This window comes from Mustela nivalis (genome assembly GCF_964662115.1).
Source record: "Mustela nivalis genome assembly, chromosome: 6".
NCBI lineage: Eukaryota > Metazoa > Chordata > Mammalia > Carnivora > Mustelidae > Mustela > Mustela nivalis.
In genome coordinates, this window is record NC_139025.1 from 83,736,659 (window position 1) to 83,760,144 (window position 23,486).

The window sequence follows — 23,486 nt, forward strand, 5'->3', positions numbered from 1 at the left end:
TTTTCATTTATTTATTTATTTGCAATCAGTATATCTTCTTTGGTGAAACATCTGTCTTTTTCCTAGTTTTAAATTGGTTCTTTTGTTTTCTTACTGTTAATTTTAAATGTTCTCTATATGTTCAGATACAAGGCCTTGGTTGTGGTTTGCAAACATTTTCTCCCAGTCTGTAGTTTGTCTTTTCTTAATAGTGTCTTCCACAGAGTAAAAGTTTTTAATTTTGGTGAAGTTCAGCTTATCAGTTTTTCCTTCTATGAATTGTGCTTTAGTATCATGTCCTAAACTCTGCACAAAGATATGCTCACAAGTTTATTTCCAAAAGTTTTACATTACACTTTTATATCTGTAATACATTCTAAGGCAAGTTTTGTATACTTAGATAGGTTTAGATTGAGGTTAAGTTTTACATACAGATACACACTTGTTCTAACACTATTTGTTAGAAATTCTATTTTTTCTGTGTTGAATGGCTTTTGTGTCTTTGTCAAATATCAGTTGGCCTGGAATAGGGAAATCCATAGACACAGTAAATAGGTTAGTGGTTGCCAGGGGCTGAGGGAAGGAGGGAATAGAGAGTGACTGCTAATAAGTATGGGGTTTCTTTTGAGGCTGGTGAAAATGTTCTGAAATTAGGTAGTGATGATTATACAACCTCGTGAATATTCTACAGACCATTGAGTTGTATATTTTATTTTTTTATTTTTAATTTTAATTTTTTAAAAAGATTTTATTTATTTGACAGAGAGAGAGATCACAAGTAGGCCGAGAGTCAGGCAGAGAGAGAGGGGGAAGCAGGCTCCCCGCTGAGCAGAGAGCCTGATGCGGGGCTCGATCCCAGGACCCTGAGATCATGACCTGAGCCAAAGGCAGCGGCTCAATCCACTGAGCCACCCAGGTGCCCCGAGTTGTATATTTTAAAACAATGGATTTTATGGTATGTGAATTATATCTAAATTTTTAAAACGTTAAAAACTTAATTAGCCAGGAGCACCTGGGTGGCTCAGTGGGGTAAGTGTCTTATTCTTGATTTCAGCTCAGGTCATGATGTCAGGTCATAGATTGAGCCCGGGATTGGGCTCTGTGTTCAGCAGGGTCTGCTTGGGGTTCTGTCTCACTCTCTGCTCCTCCCTACATGTGCCCTATCTCTCACTCTCTCTCTCAAATAAATAAGTAAGTCTTGAAAGAAATTTAATTAGCTATATTTGTGTAGCTCTATTTCTGGGCTCTTCGTTCTACTCACTTATCTCTATATATGTCTATTCCTTGCCAGTAACATACTGGCTTGATTACTGTTGCCTTATCAGTTAAGTCCTAAAATCATGTAGTGTGGTTCTTCCAACTTTATTAATATTTTCTGGAAATGTTTTGGGTATTTCAGTTCCTTTGCCTAGCCACATAAATTTACAATCAGCTTTTCAAGGCCCTAGAGAGACAAATTTCAACTGAAATTTTGTTAAATCTATTAATCAGTTCAAGGAACTTTTTTTTAAAGATGCCCTTTATCAGGTTAAGAAAATTCCTTTCTAGGGGCACCTGGGTGGTTTAGTTGGTTGAGCATTGCACTCTTGGTTTTCACTGAGGTCATGGCCTTGGGGTTGTGAGATTGAGCCCTGAGTTGGCTCCTTGCTCAGCAGGGAGTCTGCTTGAGATTCTCTCTCTCCCTCTGCCTACCTCTCCTACCCTCCTAGCCCCCCCACCCCACGCATGCATTCTTTCTCTCTCTAAAATAAATAAATCCTAAAAAAAAAAAGAAAATTCCCTTCTTCCTCGTCTACTGAGAATTTATATCATGAATGACTGTTGAGTTTTGTCACATGCTTCTCATATCACGCGATAGATTATGTGATTTCTTTTTTAGACTATTAATCAGATGGATATATTAATTGGTTTTTAAATTTTGAATCAGTTTTGTTCCCTTCAGGATAAGTCACATGGGGTTAGAGTGTCTTATTTTTATGTATTGCTGGATTTAATTTGCTAATAGTTTTTTTTAAGAATTTTTGTAACTCTGTTCATGAGAACGATTGCTTTGTTATTTTCTTGTATTGTCTTTGAGTATTTTTATTTTTTCGATAATGTATTTTTATAAAATTTCCACACTAATAATTACATTTTTTGCCCCAGTTTTATGATGGGTTTTGGTAACAGGGTAATGCTGCCCTTATAAATGATTTGAAAAGTGTTTCCTTCCCTTCTTTTACTGGAAGAGATGTATGGATTTGTTTTATTTATTTTTTTCTTTAGATGTTTGAATGTGGTAGGAGTACCTGGGTGTCTCAATTAGTTAAGTGTCCCACTCTTCATAGGTCATGGTCTCAGGCTTATTGAGCCCTGAGTTGGGCTCCAGGCTGCTCTGAACCTACTAAAGATTCTCTATCTCCTTCTCCCTGTGCCATCCCCCACAAATGTTTGAATATGGTAGAATTTGTCATTGGGGAGGAAAAAATCTCTGGACCCAGAGATTCTTTTTTGGGAAGGTTTTAAATTATGAATTCAGTTCCTTTAATAGGACTCTTCAGGCTCTTCCTTTTATCTTGGGTGAATTGTTGGGTTTATGGTTTTTGATGAGTTGCTCCACTGTTGTTCAGTTTATGTGTATAGTGTTCTTCTTATTTCCTTCATTATACTTTTAATATGGAGTGGTGACTCCTGTTTCATTCCTGATATTGATAATTTGTGTTTTCTCTCTTCATTTGGCAGTTTTTCTTTCTTTATTTTAAAAAGTATTTTTATTTATTTGTGTGTGAGAGAGAGAGAGAGAGCACAAAGCAGGGGGAGTAGCACTGCAGAGGAAGAATCAGGTTCCCCGCCAAGCAGGGAGCCCAATGCAGGACTTGATCTTAACAACCCGCGATCATGACATGAACCAAAGGCAGACCTGTAACTGACTAAGTCAGGTGTCCCTCTTTTGGCAGCTTTTCTAAAGCTTATGGATTTTATTGGTATTTATGAAGAACTGACTTTAGATTTCATTGACTTTCTCTATTGTTTTTGTAGCTTTAATTTCTACTTTATATTTTTGCCTTGTGCTTGGTGTTTCTTTCTTTCTTTTTTAGCTTTGTAAGGCAGAGGCTTAGATGATTAATTTTTGATTTTTTTTCCATTCTGAATGTTTTATTTTTGAAGATTTTGTTTATTTGAGAGAGAGCGAGAGAGAGAGAACAAACAGGGAGGGACAGAGAAAGAGGGAGAAGCAGGCTTCCCGCTGAGCAGGGAGCCTGACACAGGACTTGATCCCGGGATCCTGGGATCACGACCCAAGCTGAAGGCAGATGCTTAACCGACTGAGCCACCCATTTAGAACCTTCATTCTGAATGTTTTCAGTGGTATACTTTTCCCTCTGGTCACTGTCTTAGCTGCATCCTGCAGATTTCAGTTTTTGTTAGATTTTAATTTTTGTTCAGTTTAAAATATTTTGGGGTGCCTGGGTGGTTTAGTCTGTTAAGCATCCATGTTTGATTTTGGCTCAGGTGATGGTCTCAGGGTTGTGGGATCAACATCCCTTTGGGCGTCCATGCTCAGTGCAGAATCTGCTTATTTCTCTGCCTCTGCTCTTACCCTACTCACACTCTCCCTCTCTAATAAGTAAATAAAATCTTTAAAAAAAAAAAGCAGTGGGTGTGGTGCATAAACAATGAATCTTGGAACACTGAAAAAATAAAATAAAATTGAAGAAAGGATACACTTATTATGATGAGCATTGAGTAATGTACAAAATTGTTTAGTCATTATATTGTACAGTAGAAAATAATATAATGCTGTATGTTAACTAAACTGGAATTAAAATTAAAAACTTGATTAAAAAAATAGTTTAATCCTGACACATTCACATATATCAGGAAAACATTGATGACATTTTGTGGCCCAGCAGAATAGATTAACTTACAGCTATTTCACTTCAAAGTAGACTGAATGTGACTTCATATTAAGGCAGCATTAAGATTAAGTACTACAGGGAAATACATGATTAACTTAATTAAAAAAAATTTTTTTAATGATTTTATTTATTTATTTGACAGACAGAGATCACAAGTAGGCAGAGAGGCAGGCAGAGAGAGAGAGAGAGCGTGGGGGAAGCAGGCTCCCTACTGAGCAGAGAGCCCGATGCGGGGCTCGATCTCAGGACCCTGGGATCATGACCTGAGCCGAAGGCAGAGACTTAACCCACTGAGCCACCCAGGCACCCCACATGATTAACTTTAAACTCTTATCAAAATATAATTACCAGTTTCCAGAATTTCCAGTACAGGACCTCCTGAAGAGAGAGCCACTGTTCAGTTACAATTCAGTGTGCATGACAAAGTGGAATTCAGAAGAAGTAAAGTTGTCTATTTGATATTTATCTCTTCATTAAATCTTTTTTTTTTCCTGTCTATATTGGTTTTTTATTATACATCCATTTCTTTGTATAACTTGTGATTTTCATATATGTTTTTATTGTAAGAAATATCATTATAAATAAGCTTATTTATTAATTTTAAAAAGCAAAGGAAGGGGAAAAGATACACCATGCAAACACTAATCAGAAGGAAGTTGAAGTACCAATAATTGTATCAGACAATGTAGACTTCGGAGCAAAACAGATCCCTAGTGATGAATGGGAACTTTCACATAATCAGAGAAAGGCCAATTTACAAAGTAATTATAAATGTGGTATACATCTTAAAAAGAGCACCAAAATACATAAAATAAAAATTAACAAACTGAAAGGAGAAGTAGGTAAATCCATTAAGTATAACTGGATTTTTCATCATCCCTGTCTCAACAGTACTTCAGAACAATAAAAAATATATTTGGTTTATATATGGTCTACTAATCTTAACATTTATTGATTTATCTCCAATTCCTGGCAGAGGCTGGCATTTCCTGAGTGATGGGAATGTCTGTTATGCTGATGAGGTAACTTCTGGCTCCTAGATTTCAGGATGGGGACTGGTCACTAGAAAGATCAAGCAAATGATTTATAGGGTTGGAGCTTCCAGCCCTACCTCTCAACCTCTGACCTTCAGAGAGAGTGATACTGAAGATTTCAGTTACATAGACAGTGCTTTTTTTTTTTTAAATGAAATAGATAGTTTTTTCCTCCATGATTTTTTAAAATTCAAGTTAGTTAACATATAATATTAGTTTCAGTAGAATGTAGTGATTCATCATTTATATATAACACTCTGTGCCCATCACAAGTGCCCTCCTTAATGCCCATCATCTGTTTAGCGGATCCCTCCACTCACCTTTCCTCTAGCAGCCCTCGGGTTTGTTCTCTGTAGTTGTCTTTTATGGTTTGCCTCCCTCTGTTTTTATCTTATTTTTCCTTTTCTTCCCCTATGTTCATCTGTTTGTTTCCTAAATTTCACATGAGTGAAATCATATGGTATTTGTATTTCTCTGGCTGACTTATTTTGCTTAGGGTAATACAGTCTAGTTCTGTCCACGTTGTTGCAAATGGCATGATTTCATACTTTTTGATGGCTGAGTAATTTTCCATTGTGTATATACACCACATCTTTTTTATCCATTCAACAGTCAATGGACATTTGGGCTCTTTCCATACTTTGGCTATTGTTGATAGTGCTGCTGTAAATATTGGGGTGCATGTGCCCCTTCAAATCAGTACTTTTGTATCCTTTAGTTAAATACCTACTAGTGCAATTGCTGGGTCCTAGGACAGTTCTATTTTTAACTTTTTGAGGAACCTTCATATGGTTCTCCAGAGTGGCTGCACCAGTTTGCATTCCCACTAACAGTGTAAAAGGGTTCCCCTTTCTCCACATCCTTGTACATGGTTAGTGATTTATTCACACATGCCTATGTAATGAATCTTGATATTAAAAACCCTGGCCAACAAGGCTTAAGGAGCTTCCTGGTTAGTGAACATGTGGACTTAGAGGGTGGCACAGCCAAACTCCACAAGGACAGAAACTCCTGTGGTTGGAACCCTTACCGACCTGTCAAATATACCTCTTTTTTGGGCTGTTGATTTTTATCTTTTATAAAAAAATGGTAATCGTAGGTATAACACTTTCATTAGTTCTGTGAGTTCTTCTAGCAAATTTGTAGCCAGTCAGGAAAAGCATGTGTGGCTTTGGGACATCCAGGACTTGGGGCTATACTCTGAGATTTGTGCAGTTTTGTGGAACTGAGTACCTTAACCCGCAGGGTCTTCTCTGATTCTGAGTAGTTAGTGTCAGAATTGAACTGAATTGTAGGATACCCATTTAGTGTCAGAGACCTGAATCTGAGCAACCCATCAATCAAATGAAATTAATACTTAAAGACACTCAACCTGGGGCACCTGGGCAGTTCAGTTAGTTGAGCAGCTGACTCCTCGTTTTGGCTCAGGTCATGATCTTGGGGTCCTGGGATGGAGCATCATGTCGGCCTCTGCACTTGGTGAGGAGTCTGCTTGTGGACTCTCTCTCACCTTCTCCCTCTGCCCCTCACCCACCTTGCTCTCTCTCTCTCTCTCTCTCTCTGAAATAAATAAGGTCACTGGTCCTTGGGGTTCCTGGGGTCTGTGTTCATTTAAAAAAATCCTTCCTGTTTTCAGGTTTACTGACTTATTCTTTTTTTTTTTTTTTTAAAGATTTTATTTATTTGAGAGAGAGATAGTGAGAGAGAGCAGGAGAGGCGAGAAGGTCAGAGAGAGAAGTAGACTCCCCATGGAGTTGGGAGCCTGATGCGGGACTCGATCCCAGGACTCTGGGACCGTGACCTGAGCCGAAGGCAGATGTACTGACTTATTCTTTAGACACTTCCATTCTTCCATTGACTCCATCCAGTGACATTTAGAATTTTTCTTACTGTGTTTTTACTTCAGCCAAAGGCAGATGTACTGACTTATTCTTTAGACACTTCCATTCTTCCATTGACTCCATCCAGTGACATTTAGAATTTTTCTTACTGTGTTTTTACTTCTAAGATTTCCATTTATTTATGTCTTCTTTTTCTTAAATGAGACTGTATATTTTCCTGTTCATTTCTAGGATGTTCACCTTCTTGGAGCATTTTTATTGTAACTATTTTAAAGTGTCTTATGGGTCCTAAATCTGTGTCATTTTAGCATTTACGTCTATTGATTTTGCTTTCATATGTAATTTGGGACTTTTTCCTGTTATTTTTATGCTTGGTAATTTTGGATTGTATCCTTGACATTTAACAAATTATGATACTTAAGGTTTATTTAAATTTTGTGAAGAGGGGTGCCTGGGTGGCTCATTTGTTAAATGTCTGCCTTTGGCTCAGGTCATGGTCTCAGGGTCCTGGGATTGAGCCCCGCATCAGGCTCCCTGGTCTGCTGGCAAGCCTGCTTCTCCCTCTCCCACTCCCCCTGCTTGTGTTCCCTCTCTTGCTTTGTCTCTCTCTGTTAAATAAATAAGTAAAATCTTTAAAAAAATCTGTGAAGAGTGTTTATATTTAAAAATTTTTAGCTATTCGCTTATGTTCAGTGTGCAAGTTCTGACTAGCCTTCCATGTATGTTGGTTTTAATATTAGTCCAGTTTTCAAAGACTTTGAAATTATATTCAGATCTGTCCCAAATGTGTACTGAGTAGCCAGTTTGGGACCTGGGAGGTGCGTCTGAACCTTGGTTCAGTTCTCAAAGTATGCTGTTTAATATCAGCTCTTTTAGAAATGCTAATATTGATCAGTGAGTCTAAGTATATTACTAGTCTCATCCATCTATTATTAAGTTCTATATCAGCTAACTTTTTACCTAAGAATTTTATCCATCATTGCCTTCATCATTTTATTAGGTTTTGCAGAGTGGTGGATTTTTAATTCTACAAATGCAGGAGAAATGCTTGGTTTATTTTCCTTTTATCTATATTCAGAGTAATAAAGTAGTGCTCTAGCAATTGTTCATGTCTAATGAGTTTTTTTTTAAAGATTTTATTAATTTATTTGACAGAGAGAGAGACACAGTGAGAGAGGGAACGCAAGCAGGGGGAGTGAGAGAAGGAGAAGCAGGCTTCCTGCTGAGCAGGGAACCCGATGTGGGGCTCCATGCCAGGACCCTGGAATCATGACCTGAGCCCAAGGCAGACACTTAATGACTGAGCCACCCAGGTGCCCTTAATGAGTTGTTTTTGAGTATTGTTATGAACTCATGTATATTTATTTATTTAAGTAGGCTCCATATTGTGTGTGCTCAGCGTGACCCTGAGATCAAGACCTAATCTGAGATCAAGAGTCAGCTGCTTAAACAACTTAGCCCCAGTCATTATTCTTTTGGTTGTCAAATTTTTCTTACCTTAAACCAGTGTGAGTGAGCCCCTACCATTTGGCTTCAGTGGAGAAGGATTTTCTTTGAAGATAAGGAAGCTTAAACATCAGAGTTCTTTATTTGTATAGGCTTCTTTCAAGGCTTTGGGATTAAGGCTTTAGTTATTGGTGATATAGGTTTTGTAAAATTGTAAAAAAAAAAAAAAAAAGAAAAAGAAAAAAGAAAGATTTTAAGGTAAGGCCCAGCTTAATGTAAACTTGAGGTCCCATAAAACCTGGATCTGTCCCTAGTGTTTGGTGTGTATATTCCCTGCTTTCAGGCATAGGGAGATTCTAAGTTTATCTTTTATATATCCTGGCCTAGTTTTTATTTTTTTTTAAAGATTTTATTTATTTATTTGACAGACATAGATCACAAGTAGGCAGGGAGACAGGCAGAGAGAGAGGAGGAAGCAGGCTCCCTGCTGAGCAGAGAGCCCTATGTGGGGCATTCCCAGGACCCCATGACCTGAGCTGAAGGCAGAGGCTTTAGCCCACTGAGCCACACAGGTGTTCCATATCCTGGCCTAGTTTTAGAAGTGGTCATTTGTCCAAGGAGCTTTCTTTTTCTTTTCTTTCCTCTTTTTTTTTTTTTTTGAGGGACATGGTACTTGGTAACTGTAATCTAAACACTAAGGGATGCTTAATGCCACTGCCCTGTGTTGCTTCTAGGATTTCTCAGTGGCTAATTGTGAAGTATGTATTTAAATAAAGATCATGACTTTTTTTCATATTTTCTTTATTGTGGGATTTCAGAATTTTTACATCTTTGACTTTTATATCTCTTTATGCTAAAAAAAATGTAATCACTTTTTTGCTGTGTCCTGCAGTATACTTATAATAATTTTAAAATAACACAATTGATATTATTCCTAACCATATAAATACTAACTGTAGGTTTTTAAAAAGATTTATTTATTTTAGAGAGAGAGTTTCATGCGTGGGAGTGGGGAAAAGGAGCACAAAGAGCAAATCTTAACCAGACTTAGACCTGAGGGCAAAGCCTCATGGGGGGCTCAGTCTCACAACTCAAGATCATGACTTGAGCTGAAACTAAGAGTCAGTCACTTAACTGACTGAGCCACCAGGTGCCCCACTACTAAATACAGGTTTAACATTTCTTTGCAGTTATTTTATTCCTTTAGATATATTGCACTAGGAATGTACAATCAAAATACTGTATTTCAAAGCCATTTGTATTATTTTTCTGTGTAGTTATGCTGCAAACTTGGAATGCAATGGGGTATTGGTTTCAGTCTGTTTTAAATACTTAGAGATTGTCCCCCCTGCCATTTTTGGCATTTTTTTTCTTTTTAAATTTAATTTTATCTTTTAATTGTCTTGAAGGAAGAGGCCCTCAATATCTGAACCAAATACTAAATTTATTTCTCTTTGTGCAAGGGAGAGCTGTGAGGCTTCTAGTTCAGGGATTGAAGTGGGAGTGTTTAGGAAGTAAGCGGTTGAACTTTGTTATGCGATGAATGTGGTTATGGAGTGTTGCTGTTACTACTGATTGGTTGACTTTCTGAAGTGTGGTCACTGATTTGTAGCTATTATTGATAGACTGGGATGAGTTTAAAGCCAGATCTGATGCCTGCTGTTGTCCTTCCTTGAATTTGGAGTATAAGAATATTTTTTTCTTATGTAAAACAATGATTCTGTCTTAATTTTTAAAAAATATTTTTATTTATTGACGCAGTGAGGGGTAGGGAGAGAGAGGGAGAGAACAAACATAGGCAAGGGGAATGGCATGTAAGGGAGAAGCAGGCGCCTGGCTCAGCGAGGAGCCTGATGTGCAGCTCCATCCCAGGACCCTGGGATCATGACCTGAGCTGAAGGCAGCAGTTTAACTGACGAGGCCACCCAGGAGCTCCCTTACTTTGTTTTTTAAAGATTTATTTATTGGGGCTTCTGGGTGGCTTAGTCAGTTAGGCATCTGCCTTTGACTTGGGTCATGATCTAAGGGTCCTGGGATTGAGTCCCGCACCGGGGCGGGGTTGGGGGGGGAGTCTGCTTCTCCCTTTCTCTGTCCCTTCCTCTCTCAAATAAATAAACAAAATCTTAAAAAAAAATAAAGTTTTCTTTATTTTTAGAGGGAGTGAGAGTATCCACAGTAGGGGGTGGAGGATGGATGGGGGTGGGGAGAGGGGCAAAGGGAGAAGGTTAGAGAGAATCTCAAGCAGACTTCATGCCCAGCATGGAACCGGACATGGGACTCAATCTCACCACCCTGAGATTGTAACCTGAGATGAAACTAAGAGTTGGATACTTTTTTTTTTTTTTTAAAGATTTTTATTTATTTATCAGAGAGAGAGGGGGAGAGAGCGAGCACAGGCAGACAGAATGGCAGGCAGAGGCAGAGGGAGAAGCAGGCTCCCTGCTGAGCAAGGAGCCCAATGTGGGACTCGATCCCAGGACGATGGGATCATGACCTGAGCCGAAGGTAGCTGCTTAACCAACTGAGCCACCCAGGCGTCCCAAGAGTTGGATACTTAATGGACTGAGCCACCCAGGTGCCCCAGTGATTTTGTTTTTAAAAATCAAAACTGTATTACAAAACATTCACAGGGGCGCCTGGGTGGCTCAGTGGGTTAAAACTCTGCCTTAGGTTCAGCTCATGGTCTCAGGGTCCTGGGATCAAGCCCTGCGTCAGGCTCTCCGCTCAGCAGGGAGCCTGCTCCCTCCCCTACCCCACTTCCCGCTTTGCCCACTTGTGATAAAATCTTAAAAAAAAATTAGATTCACAGAAGTCTTACCCCTTCTATCCTGTTTTCTCCTTTCTTTTGAGAAAAGATTGGTAAACAACAGCTTGCATGCAGGTCAGATTTGGCTGCCTAGCTCTTCTTGTAAATAATGTTTTGTCATGGCCATATTCATTTGTTTACATTTCATCTATAGCTTCTTTTGTGTTGTAACGGCAGAGTTGAATAGCTATGACATAGATTATATGGCTTGAAAAGACTGGAATATTTACTGTCTGGCCCTTTACCAACAAAACACTGACCTCTGCCATAGAAAATCATTTTCATCATTTTTTGGCTTATCTTTTTTTCTTTTTTAAGAGGAAATAAGTTAATAAGTTTGATGTTTACCTTCCTTTTATACAAAAGGTAGCATTCTGTAAACATTTTACTCCATCTTGCTTTTTTTCACTTAATATATCCTGAAAAATCCTTTATCAATATCTCTCTTAAAAATCACTTTATCAGTATCTCTCTTATTTCTGGGCTAGCACTCCTTATTTAGATGAACCATTTTATATTAACCTAATCCCCTATTGATGGTTTTAGGTTTTTTCTAGTCTTGTGATTTTAAGTAGTGTTATAGTAAAAAGCTTTGTGAAAAAGGCATTACACATTTTTTTGTCATGATACCTTTGGGATAGATTCCTTGAAGTGTTATTCTTGAATTAGAGTTTAATGTATATTATCATGCTGAATGTTATCAGTTTCCCCACCATGGGCCCATACCACCCTTTCCCTTTCCCCACTTCCCCCTTCCCCCTGTTTGCTCCCCTCCTTTCCCTCCCCCTTTCCCCTTCTTCCCCTTTTTTCTTTCCTACAGTAAAGAATACATAACATAAAATTTACCACCTTAATCATTTTTAAGTGTACAGATAGCTAGTGTTAAGTATATTCACATTGTAGAACAGACATCCAGAATTCTTTCAATCTTGCAGAACTGAAATTCTGTTCCCATTGAACAACCACTCCCCCTTTTACCCCTCTCCTCCTGCCCTTAGTAACTGCCATTCTACTTTTTGTTTCCATTCGTTTAACTACTCTAAATACTTCATATAGGTGGATTCATAGCGTATTTGCCGTTTAGTAACTGGCTTATTTCACTCAGCATAATGTTCTCAGGGTTCATTCATGTTGTAGCATGACAGAATTTCCTTCCTTTTTTAGGCTAAATAATATTCCATTGTATGTATATACCACATTTTATGTATATGCCTAGCAATATTCAAAGCAATATTTCAAAGAGCAATTCTCTGTTCAAAGAGAATATTTTTCATTCACTTAGCAAATACAGTGTGTTCTCTTCAAGCTACCCAGATATAATCTGCTATCATGGGTGAGGTTTTTTGGGATTTTTAGGGAGGGGGATGGTAGGAAGGGGCAGAGGGAGAGAGGATCTTAAGTAAGCTGCACACCCACACTTGGGTTTGGATCTCACACCTGGAGATAATGACCTGGGTGGAAATCAGGACTTGGTCACTTAACTGAGCCACCCAGGCACCCCTAGAAATAGTGATTTTCTGATTCTATCAGTTCTTGTAACATTTATTATCTATATTATCTTTTTTCTCTGAGGAAAAAAATTAATTTCCTTCGTTTCCACAAGATACTGTTCTTACCAGAAAGGCGTGATAAATCCATGATTCTTTATTTCTTTATCAATGTTCAGAATAGTGAGTTGTACCCTAGCAACTTCAAAGGTTGATCAAAGAGTAATTTTCTTTTTTGAATGTTCTTATGAACTCAAAGGTGTTAATATTTTTTATATTTTCCAATCATTGCTGTCACTATTCTTTGTGACCATTATTTGAGCATTCTTATATATACTCAAATGAGAAATTTGGCAAATAAGAATCCCTTCTGTTTCTGATTTCCTTTTACTTGCCTGTAGTAGAATTTTAATATTTTGCTTTCTGATTTGATAAATGTCCCAAGTTCATTTTATACAGTTTCCTATGCCAGACCTGGAATAAGCCATTTCTCCAAGGAGCCTGATTTCTTTTAATTGTTTTTAAAATATTTTTTAATTTTTTAATTTTTAAATTATTTTTTATTCTGTTCAGTTAGCCAACATGTAACACATTATTAGTTTCTGATGTAGTGTTCAACAATTCATTAGTTGCATATAACACCCAGTGCTTATCACCAACACGTGCCCTCCTTAATACCCATCACCTGGTTACCCCATCCCCTCAACCCTCTCCCTTCTGTAACCCTCAGTTTGTTTCCCAGAGTCCAGAGTTTCATCATTTGTCTCCTTCTCTGATTTCTTCCCATTCATTTTTTCCTCCCTTACCCTGTGGCCCTCTGCACTATTCCTTATGTTCCACATATGGGTGAAACCATATGATAATTGTCTTTCTCTGCTTAACTTATTTCACTCAGCATAATCCCTTGCAGTTCCATCCATGTCGATGCAAATGGTGGGTATTCGTCCTGATGGCTGAGTAATATTCCATTGTATATATGAACCACATCTTCTTTATCCTTTCACCTGTCCAGGGATAGCTCAGCTCCTTCCACAGTTTGGTTATTGTGGACATTGCTGCTATGAACACTGGAGTGCATGTGCCCCTTCATTTCATTACATCTGTATCTTTGGGGTAAACACCTAGTAGTGCAATTCCTGGGCTGTAGGGTAGCTCTATTTTTAAAATTTTGAGGGAACTCCATACTGTTTCCTAGAGTGGCTGTACCAGCTTGCATTCCCACCAAGAGTGTAATAGGGTTCCCCTTTCTGCACACCCTCATCAATGCTTGTTGTTTACTATCTTGTTGATTTTTGCCATTCTCACTGGTGTAAGGTGGTATCTCATTGTGGTTTTGATTTTTATTTCCTTGATGGAACATGATTTCTTTAAATGAGAAATTGATGTTTAAAGTACACAGTCTGAAGGCAGGGGTTCATTCATTGCTACTGGGTTATCATTGCTTTTAGGCCTTTTCAGGCCATTCCTCATGCCAGATCTTCTATCATAATTTCTTGATTGTCTGATACTTGTTACATGGTTCCCAGGGGGCATTTCCTGGGAACAGTGTTCTTTGAGTTCTGTGTTGCATAACCATTTGTTTCCTTTAGCCGTGAAAGTTAGTTTGGCTGTATGGAACATCCTTGGCTTGCATTTTATTTCTTTGAGTATTTAAGTATATAATTTCATTGTCTGCTGGTGTAAACTGTTTATGCCAGTGTCTCTTGTTGGTCAGTGCCAATGTCTTTTTCTTTCTCTTCTAAATAATTTGGACTATCTGTGCAGATGCCAATGAAATTTTTTCCTTAAAATCCAGTAGTTTTAGGAGACTGTGTGTTGATGTTGATCTTCTGAGTTGTTTTCCCACGTATGTGATATACCACCATTTCAATATGAAGATTTGGCCTTTTTTTAAAAATAGATTTAGCCTTTTTTTAATTTCCAGAAATTTTTTGAATTATAGTGGTTAGTATTTATTCTATTTCATTGCATGGGGTTTTTTTAGGGCTGGGGGCTCCTAGAATATCTATTTTGTATTTACTTTGTCTTTTATCACTTTTATTTTTAAATATCTTTTTAATTTTTTTTCATTTTATTTCTTTTTTTCCTCCCTAATTTATATGGTGTCTTCTCTTATGTCTCTTCTAGTTGAGTCTTCATTTCTGGTCCTTTTCTGAGTTAGCTCAGATTTCTTTTTAAGTCTTCCTGTTATCTAGCTTTCTCATTTAAGGGCTTTTCTAATTACGATTTATGTTGTTTTAAAGCTTTTTAGAAAACGTTTCTTTAGTTTGTTCTGTAACATAAAGTTACAGTTTTCATCTTCTTTAGACCAGCTTTTTCTGCTGTATTTTCATTTTCTATAGGTATGCTATACATATTACTCTTTTTCTTAAAGTATCATTGTATTGGAATTGATCAAGTGCCCTTTTCTGTGGCTTGTGTTTATTTTCTGTGCACTTTGAATGCATTATGTACAATATTAAAATTTTATTAGCTCTGGATGATGTTAAGCTCTAAGTTGTAACCTATTAAACTAGATAAGCTGTTGTAAGTTAGGTACCATGTCCTTTTCTTTAGCAATATGTTTTAGTAAAGACAGTGATCTGTCTTGGTCAGTTGCCATTGACACCATGCTTGCTCTACAGTCTAGCAATCTCAGTGCTTGAAATTATATCTGTGTTGTATCATAATGTCTTTGTAGTGTCTAGCAATTTCATGGATATCTGTAATGGAAAGATAAGTACTTTTTTTTATGCACTTAACAGATTTTGAAACTGAGTTTTGTGGGGTTTTTACCCCCCTTCCAACAAAGTAACCTAATTAATGTATAAAATTAGTAGTGCTACTTGGCCCTGGAATGTTTGTTATTTAATGAGCCCTGATATGCTGCTGCTCTTTTTTTGTTTTGCTTTGTTTTAGGTTAAATGGAAACCATCCTTGGGAGCTGGATGCCTGTATAGCCGTTTTATCACATCAGTCAATTGCAATGAGTGGAGGAGGAGAGCAACCGGATATTCTCAGTGTTGGAATCCTGGTCAAAGAAAGATGGAAAGTGGTGGGTACACATCTTGGAGAGAGAACATATCAGGGGATAATTTTTGGTATCTTGATAAAAGTAGCATTTCCATAGAAAATAATAAATATACTGCTTATATACCTAAAGCATATTTTCATTTATCTTTCTATGATTAAATCCTGTTTATACCATAATTCTTGCTTTATATAGTAATAAATGTTCCTAATTTCTGATAGGTAATGTTGAGTAAGGTAGATCAAAGTGTACTTAGGAAAGACAAACCACCACCAACAAAAATACCATACAGTGTACTTCTCTTTTTAAAAATGTTTGAACCTTTTATTAAGGAAAATTATAAGCATACGTAAAAATAGCAAGACTGATTTAATGAACCTTTATGTATTCATGCCCCAGCTTAAATAGTTACCATTCTGTAGTCAGTCTTGTTTTCTCTTTAACCTCCCACCCAGAATATTTTGAAGCAAATCTTTTACCTTAACATGTTTTCTGTACATCCTTGGGTTATGTATCTCTAAAGAATAAAAATTCTTTTAAAAATGTAATCCTAATACTATCACAGCTAAGAAAAAGTAAGAATTTTTTAATATTAAGTATCCTTTTAACTTTCACATTTCCCCATTGTAAATTATTTTTAATGTTTTAAATCATATCCATATAAAGCTGGGGTGTTGCAATTGGTTGACATCACTTATGTTTCTTTAAATTTCTAGATTTCTTTTCATCTTTCTTTTTTTCCTTTTTTTTTTTTTTAAATTGAAGGAAGTAGATCATTTGCCTGTAGAATTTCCCATAGTTTTGATTCCTCTGATTTCTTCCATGTGGTATTAACATGTTTCACTGTCTTGTGTTTTATGCATACTGCTATTGAGGCTCAGTTAGATCTGAGTTCAGGGTTGTTTATTTAGGTGGCATTTTTTTTTGTAAAGGGTATTGTGAACTGTCAATAGGAGGCACAGAATGTCTTATCATCTGTTAAGACATTGTTTGTCCTATAGCCCATGATCATTTTAGCACTGTTGATCATCATTTTTAAGTCTATTAATTGCAGATTGTGACATTCTGTCATTCCTTCATATTTTTAGTTGAAGTATGTCTACAAAGAGAAATTTCCTATCATCAGCTATTTGATTACCCTGAGATACATTTTGATTAGGAAAGCAATAAATATATAATTTCTTAATTTACCAGTTTTCAGAATAATGAATTGCCACCATATCATTTTCCAAAAGTTACCAATGGAATTTAAAAAAATATACAATTAAGAATTCATGGATTTAAACATCTTTTAATGTTTGAGTCAATTGTAGATATTATCCGTATTGATCCCCAAATTTTCTCACTTGACTAGGGGACACCATTCATGTTGTCTCTTGAGTCTTTTCAACTAATAATTGATCCTAATAATAAGTCTTTTGAAGTCTTCCTTGCCCTAGACCTGGAATCTATCATCTTTCCTGCTCTTAAAGACACAATTTTTGTTTTAGATATATTTAAGTATATATTTTATCGCTACCATCTTTTATTAAAGTTTTGTTCCACTAGCAGGTTTAGCAAAGTTATTTTAGTGGTTTCCTTACTCTATCACAGATTAGAAAAAGAAGATTGGTCCTTTAGAATTACAAATATTGTATCTGGGTTACAGTGTTTTGCCAGTTAGGCAGTTCAGTAGGCTTTGAAAATTTACTTGAGTAAATATAAGAAAAGAACCATGTTGTCATCATGGATTGATGTAGGGAAATTCCAACAGTTAGTAGTCTTTTATGTAAGTCAGGAATGAGTGTTGCTTTGGTGAGTGTTTTGTGTTAAGTGCTATGATCAATTTGGCTTTTTCTAGTAGACATATCAAAAGGTGACAAATGCAGCTACTCCTGGCATAGTTGCTCTGTCCTGATAATTAGACTTAATATATGTATGGAACATACATATATTGGGAGGTATAGTGGCATTTTAGTAAGAAATCATAGGCCCATTTTTAGGAATGATGTGTTGGTTATCTATCATTATGAACAAACTACATCAAAACTTAGAGATTTAAAACAATTTTTAATTTGCTTATAATTTTGTGGATTAGGAATTTGAGAAGAGTTTGCTTGGTGGTTTGTCTCAACCATGTGGTACTTGCACGATTGTTTGGATTAGGGGATCCATTCCCAAATGGCTTGTTTGGTGACTTGGAGGTCCTTTGTTCTCTTACCCACCCCCCTTCATCCCTAGTAGTTTATTTTCTAGGATCTCTCCACAGAGAGATCTGTGTCTTCTCAGGATGGTCAGACTTTTTACATAGTAGCTGGCTTTTGAGTGACAGGAAACAAAAGCAACAAGGCTGTTAAGGACTATTCTCAGGGCTGGTGGTCTGCTGGTCAAAGCAGTCAAAAGATTTACCCAGAGTTAAGAGGTTGGGGAATGGACTGATTGTTGATGGGTGAATGGCAGGGTCACGCTAAAGAAGAGCAAAGGGTTTGTTGATATTGTTGATACCGTCTTTGGTAAAGAAAGTCTGCCACTTATCTCTATACTTTCCCTAATCTGACTACCCCCCCCATCATACTAAACTGTCTTTAGCTCATTGCCTTATAGCATTAATGATGTCTTAGTGCTTTGCCAAGCTCAGTAAAAAAAAAAAAAAATTGATGTTCCACTATCATTGAAGTGACATAGGAATAGACCAAGGTACAAAATCATTACTTTGGTATAGATTTTTTTGTTCTGTTATTTGGTAAGGTCTTTTTGTAAAGTGAAACATGAAGCTACCTCTCAGTACAGTCTATAATTAGAGAGGTGTCCCTTTTGTACTGTTTATGCGTTTTTAAAGTTATACTAGGTTTTGTTTAATGGGCAAATGTTAAGAATTGTAAGTATTGTTCAGGGTCCAACAAAAAACTTTTTAACTGAAATGAAGTTCTCAAACTTTATTTTAATCCTGAGTTCATACTGTAGCTCCTTATGGTATCTTTTCCTATCACCCACTGGAATAAAGGATTATGGCTCTTATATACAAAGCACTGAATAGTTGTTTAGCAATAATTATGTAGTTACCACTTAGACACTCGAAATAAGGAAAACAAAAAAATAGAAAAGAGTGACTCTCTCTGAAGAAGCTTGGTTTCACTAGGGGGGCTAGGACATTGACAGTGGAAAGTTAAAAAACTGTCCAGTGTATTAATATAAGTGATATCTGAGGTGTTTAGCCTAGAAAAATGAGTAATTAAATAATTAAGCAAATAACTATAGAAATTCAGAAGATAGAAAAATCAGCCTGAAGGTAGTAATCAGAACGGACCCAGTGCTGAAGGAAGTAGAACTTCAAGTGAGTCCTCTGGCGTGTTTAGAGTTTAGGACTGTGTGCCTCTAGTGATGGCTTCTGGCATTATATCACATCCTAGATGTTTGATAATGTGGAAGGGAGAGGACCTTCAGGAAATGGAAGAAGGCTAATTCCATGCTGTATCTAACATGAAATATATTACCCACCCTGGTGGTTGTAGCTCTATAGGCTAAGTTGTCACTGACACCTGAGAACTTGCCTGTGATACTCAGACAGAGATCCTGGTATTCCCCCAGTTAAGCAAACACATTTTATCAGGAAGGATATTAAATTTTGGTTGAAAGTGTTTTATTTGATTAAAGTTTAGTATTTGAGCATATTATTTGGGCATATAGTTATATAGCATATTCTGGACAGGAGTTTGTCTCTTCTTTGGAGTCAGCTTGGTCCCTCAGAGAGGAGGGTAAGTGATGCATAGAGGGCTGGGCTCTGGTTGCCCCACTCCCACCTCCCCACATATGCATCTCAGCTGGATTCCAGATAAGCTTTCAGTTGGCAAAAAGATTTCATGGTTTAAAAAGTCTTCAAATGATTGCCTTAGAATTAAAAGAACATATCTGGTTGTTGAGGGGCATTTGTGGGAAGTAAAACTTTGAGATACTATGCTTTTTTGTGACATTTTTAATGCTGGCTGTAGACTAAATTTTAAAGTTGTGGCTAAGATAATTTCATTACCTTTTGTGGGCAAAACTGTGAGAAAAGTTTTGATGCTATTTCTAGGCATTTGTTTTCTTCTTGACATATGTGTAATTAATTTAACAATATTGAGATCTTTTGTCCTCAAATAGGGATAATAAAATTATATATTATTTTTTCAATATAAGAGATGAGTTGATTTCCAATTAGAATGTTCTAGTAATTGTATGTGTGTATGTTCTTATTTCCTGTGCAGTTGAGGAAGATTGGGGGTGGGGGCTTTGGAGAAATTTACGATGCCTTGGACATGCTTACCAGGGAAAATGTTGCACTGAAGGTAGAATCAGCTCAACAACCAAAACAAGTTCTGAAAATGGAGGTGGCTGTTTTGAAAAAACTACAAGGTAAGCTGCTTTGTATGATATACCAGACGGTTTATAATTTATTTTTATCTTTCTGAACGTCTTTACATCCTCTATTAACTGAATAATCAGGTGTCAGCTCAGTATAAACAATGCTTAGTATTTTTCTCTTTGAAATTTTATCACTAGCTAGTAGTAGTAGAAATATTAATTGCTTAGGCTAATTGGACTGTGGGAATTCCTTTTTTTTAATTTTTTTTATTATTTTTTTAAAGATTTTATTTATTTATTTGACAGAGAGAGATCACAGGTAGGTAGAGAGGCTGGCAGAGAGAGAGAGAGAGAGGGAAGCAGGCTCTCTGCTGAGCAGAGAGCCCGATGCGGGACTCGATCCCAGGACCCCGAGATCATGACCCGAGCCGAAGGCAGCGGCCCAACCCACTGAGCCACCCAGGCACCCCTCTTTTTATTTTTTTTAATTCCTTTTCATAGTGAGTCTGGATGAGAGAGTGAATTAGCTGAAACATTCTGCCTTAGAAAGTGTTTTTGTAAGGCAATCGGTAAAAATTTACCTTTTTTTTTTTTAAACCACTAAACATGAATACCTCTGAGTTGTTTCTGCCTGTGTTGTTGGAGGTAAATATGCTTTAATCACATTAAGGAAACCTTCAAATCACACTGCAGGGTGGATTAAAAATAATAGTATTTGTTATGTGATTTCTTTAACTTCAGTTTCATAGAGTAACTTTTTCTGGCCCTGTTGTCATTTTTGAGATATATTTTGCTACTTGGTTTCCTGTTTTTTACTACAAGGATAAATAACTTTTTTTCTGACTTTAACCCAGTGATGTAAAAGCCTGAATGCATTGCTAGTTTGTATTCATCTTTGTATTTTCAGGTTAATGATATAATCCAATATTACTTATTTTTAAATGTTGTATCTGAATCAAAATTAAATGGGTGATTAGCACATTAAATGATCTTAAGTTCTTGAATGTTTGGTATTGTTATAGGACATTCATTAGTATCTAAAAAAAATTCAGTACTAATATAGAGCAAAAGAAGTTGCTGGAATTAGTAGAAATAACTGTAATTGGTAGAAGTAGTAAGCCCAAAATGCTTTGTAGCCTAGGACCTTCAAATTTGTGGCTGTGTAGACTCTAGGGTGATTGTACTCTCCTTGTGAATTCCTGGTGTTTGGAATTCTAGTAAACTGGTTCGTATTAAGTTGATGAAATGTGTATTATGTATTCTGGCAATGTCTGTTCTTTTAATCATTGTCCTTTGCCTAAGCTTTCTCATTACCCAGGTGTTTATACCAGTTGGCTCATTTGTTTAGAGCCTGATGCTAATAAAATGCTAGATCTGTTTAATAGTTATTTTTAGCCCAAACTTACGTTTCCCAAAACATGGGAAATTAGGAAGGCAGTGGATAGATCAAAACCTATTGTCACTACTAGAAAAAATGTAACTGGAAAAGGAAGAATGGGGAAAAGATGACGCTCTCTTATTTTTTTTTAGCCTTTCTCCTTACTCCCTATTTCTTTGGAGCTGTTCCCAGCTCAGTGACACAGAGGCCACAAATAGGTGCAGCTGTAGCTACCTGTTCCTGGTTTGCACAGATCCTAGGGGATCTGTTTGACTCTCAGACGATGATCCTGTAAAGGATGTGTCAGCATCAGTGGCCTGGAGCAAGCCACTTCACTTTTCTCTTACTTGGCCCTGAGGAGGCCAGGTGAGGCAGAATACAGCTCCACAGCCCTTTCCATAGGTTCTCTTGCCTATTTTGGCCACGATTTATCCAGGATTCTATGGGATAAAGGTTGAAGATAACTTTAGTACCTTTTTTTTTTTTTTTAAAGATTTTATTTATTTATTTGTCAGAGAGAGAGAGAGAGAGCGAGAGCAAGCACAGGCAGACAGAGTGCAAGGCAGAGTCAGAGGGAGAAGCAGGTTCCCTGTGGAGCAAGGAGCCCGATGTGGGACTCGATCCCAGGATGCTGGGATCATGACCTGAGCCGAAGGCAGCTGCTTAACCAACTGAGCCACCCAGGCGTCCCACTTTAGTACCTTTTAATGAATGAATTGGAAACCTTAGGATGCTAAGTCTTTCCTTCTATCTTCCGTACTATTAACTAAAATGTTTCTCCTACCTGCTTATAACTACATCCTAGTTCTCACGCTCTTCATGTTCCAAAAACAAACAAATTTTTATCTTCTGGTCTGTATTTCTTCTTCTTCTTTCCTTTTTTTTTTTTTTTTTTGAAGTTTTAATTTTAATTCTGTATTTCAGAATTAACTCTGTATTTCAGTGAGGCAGCCCTTGACTCTTTTGTTGGCTTCCTAACTTATACCTTCTGTATATTTAATGCCTTACAACTTATTTTGATTAAGGGTGCTTTAGAATCTAGGCCTTTTTGAGAACATTTTATGAGGCTGACTTAGGTTTGCCTCCTTTTGTATAATGACTTCTTACTCACTGGCCCCAATAAAAAGGCTAAGTGTGTAAGGAGAAGATATATAACCAGAGGTTAACCCTTTAAAAGATTGGTTGGTTTTGAAATGATATTCAGGGACGCCTGGGTGGTGCCATTGGTTAAGTATCACATTCTTGGTTTCCACTCAGGTTGTGACCTAAGGGTCATCTCTCTCCCTCTTTCTCTGCCCCTCCCCCTGTGCATGCAAGCTTGCTCGCTCTCTCTCAAATAAATCTTTAAATTGATGTTTTTGATAGGTGATAACAGGATTTGTTTCTTGACAAGATAAAAAAATTTCTATGGTGAATTTAGCCAGAACCCTAAGTTTTGTTCTTTGTAATAAATCAGTTTCCCTTTTCAAAACTCTCACAATGTTTTATCCTGATTACCCTGAGTACTTAGTTTTCTCTGTCTTTCCTGTGCTTGCTAAACTTAGATTTCCTCAGCTCATGTATAACTCTGATTACTAGGATGATCCTTTCTCATCGGCTCTGAAAAGTGTGAGGGCTTTAGCATTTTACCTCATCTTTTCTTCTAAATGACCTCCCCTATGGTGCTACCCAGATTACTCTCTTTTCACAACTCTTAGAACCACTCTGGATGTATCTTTCTATTCTCTATTTAATCAAGTTTGACTCCTGAATCATACTTGGTTTTTACAAATGTGTTTGAATGTGTTAGTCACTGCTGAAGGAAGCAAACCATAAGAGACTCTTAAATACAGGGAACAAACTGAGGGTCGTTGGAGAGGAGGTGGGGGGGTTGGAGTAACTGGGTGATGGGCATTAAGGAGGACACATGATGGAATGAGCACTGGGTGTTACATGCAACTGATGAATCACTAAATTCTACCCTGAAACTAACACTGCACTATATGTTAACTGACTTGAATTTACATAAAATTTAAAAGAAAAAAAATGAACTAAATCATCTGTCTGTCGGCCTGTTAGGTAGTACTTCTACACTATTATTCTCTAGAGTATCCCTAGTACATAGAAACACAAAACTTAATAAGCTTTTCTTTTTATTAACATACATCTCCATATAACCATTTTTTTTGTGTTTCCTCCTTGTCTCCATTTGGACTGTACTGTCTTTTTTTTTTTTTTTTTTAAGATTTTATTTATTTATTTGACAGACAGAGGTCACAAGCAGGCAGAGAGGCAGGCAGAGAGAGA

The 23,486-nt window shown here is 37.0% G+C and overlaps 1 protein-coding gene across 4 annotated transcripts in view; it reads left to right on the forward strand.

Annotated features, from left to right (window-relative positions):
- TTBK2 (tau tubulin kinase 2) overlaps positions 1-23,486 on the forward strand; it is a 157,972-nt gene that overhangs the window by 21,881 nt on the left and 112,605 nt on the right. For 3 of the 4 annotated variants that reach the window (XM_082735393.1, XM_082735395.1, XM_082735394.1), the window contains exons 2-3: positions 15,391-15,526; positions 19,726-19,873. In XM_082735393.1, the coding sequence (XP_082591519.1) occupies positions 15,458-15,526; positions 19,726-19,873 (217 nt within the window). In that variant the 5' untranslated portion in view covers positions 15,391-15,457. Of the gene's footprint in view, positions 1-15,390; positions 15,527-19,725; positions 19,874-21,352; positions 21,567-23,486 lie in introns of those variants that run through there. The other variant, XM_082735396.1, reaches the window with a different exon arrangement.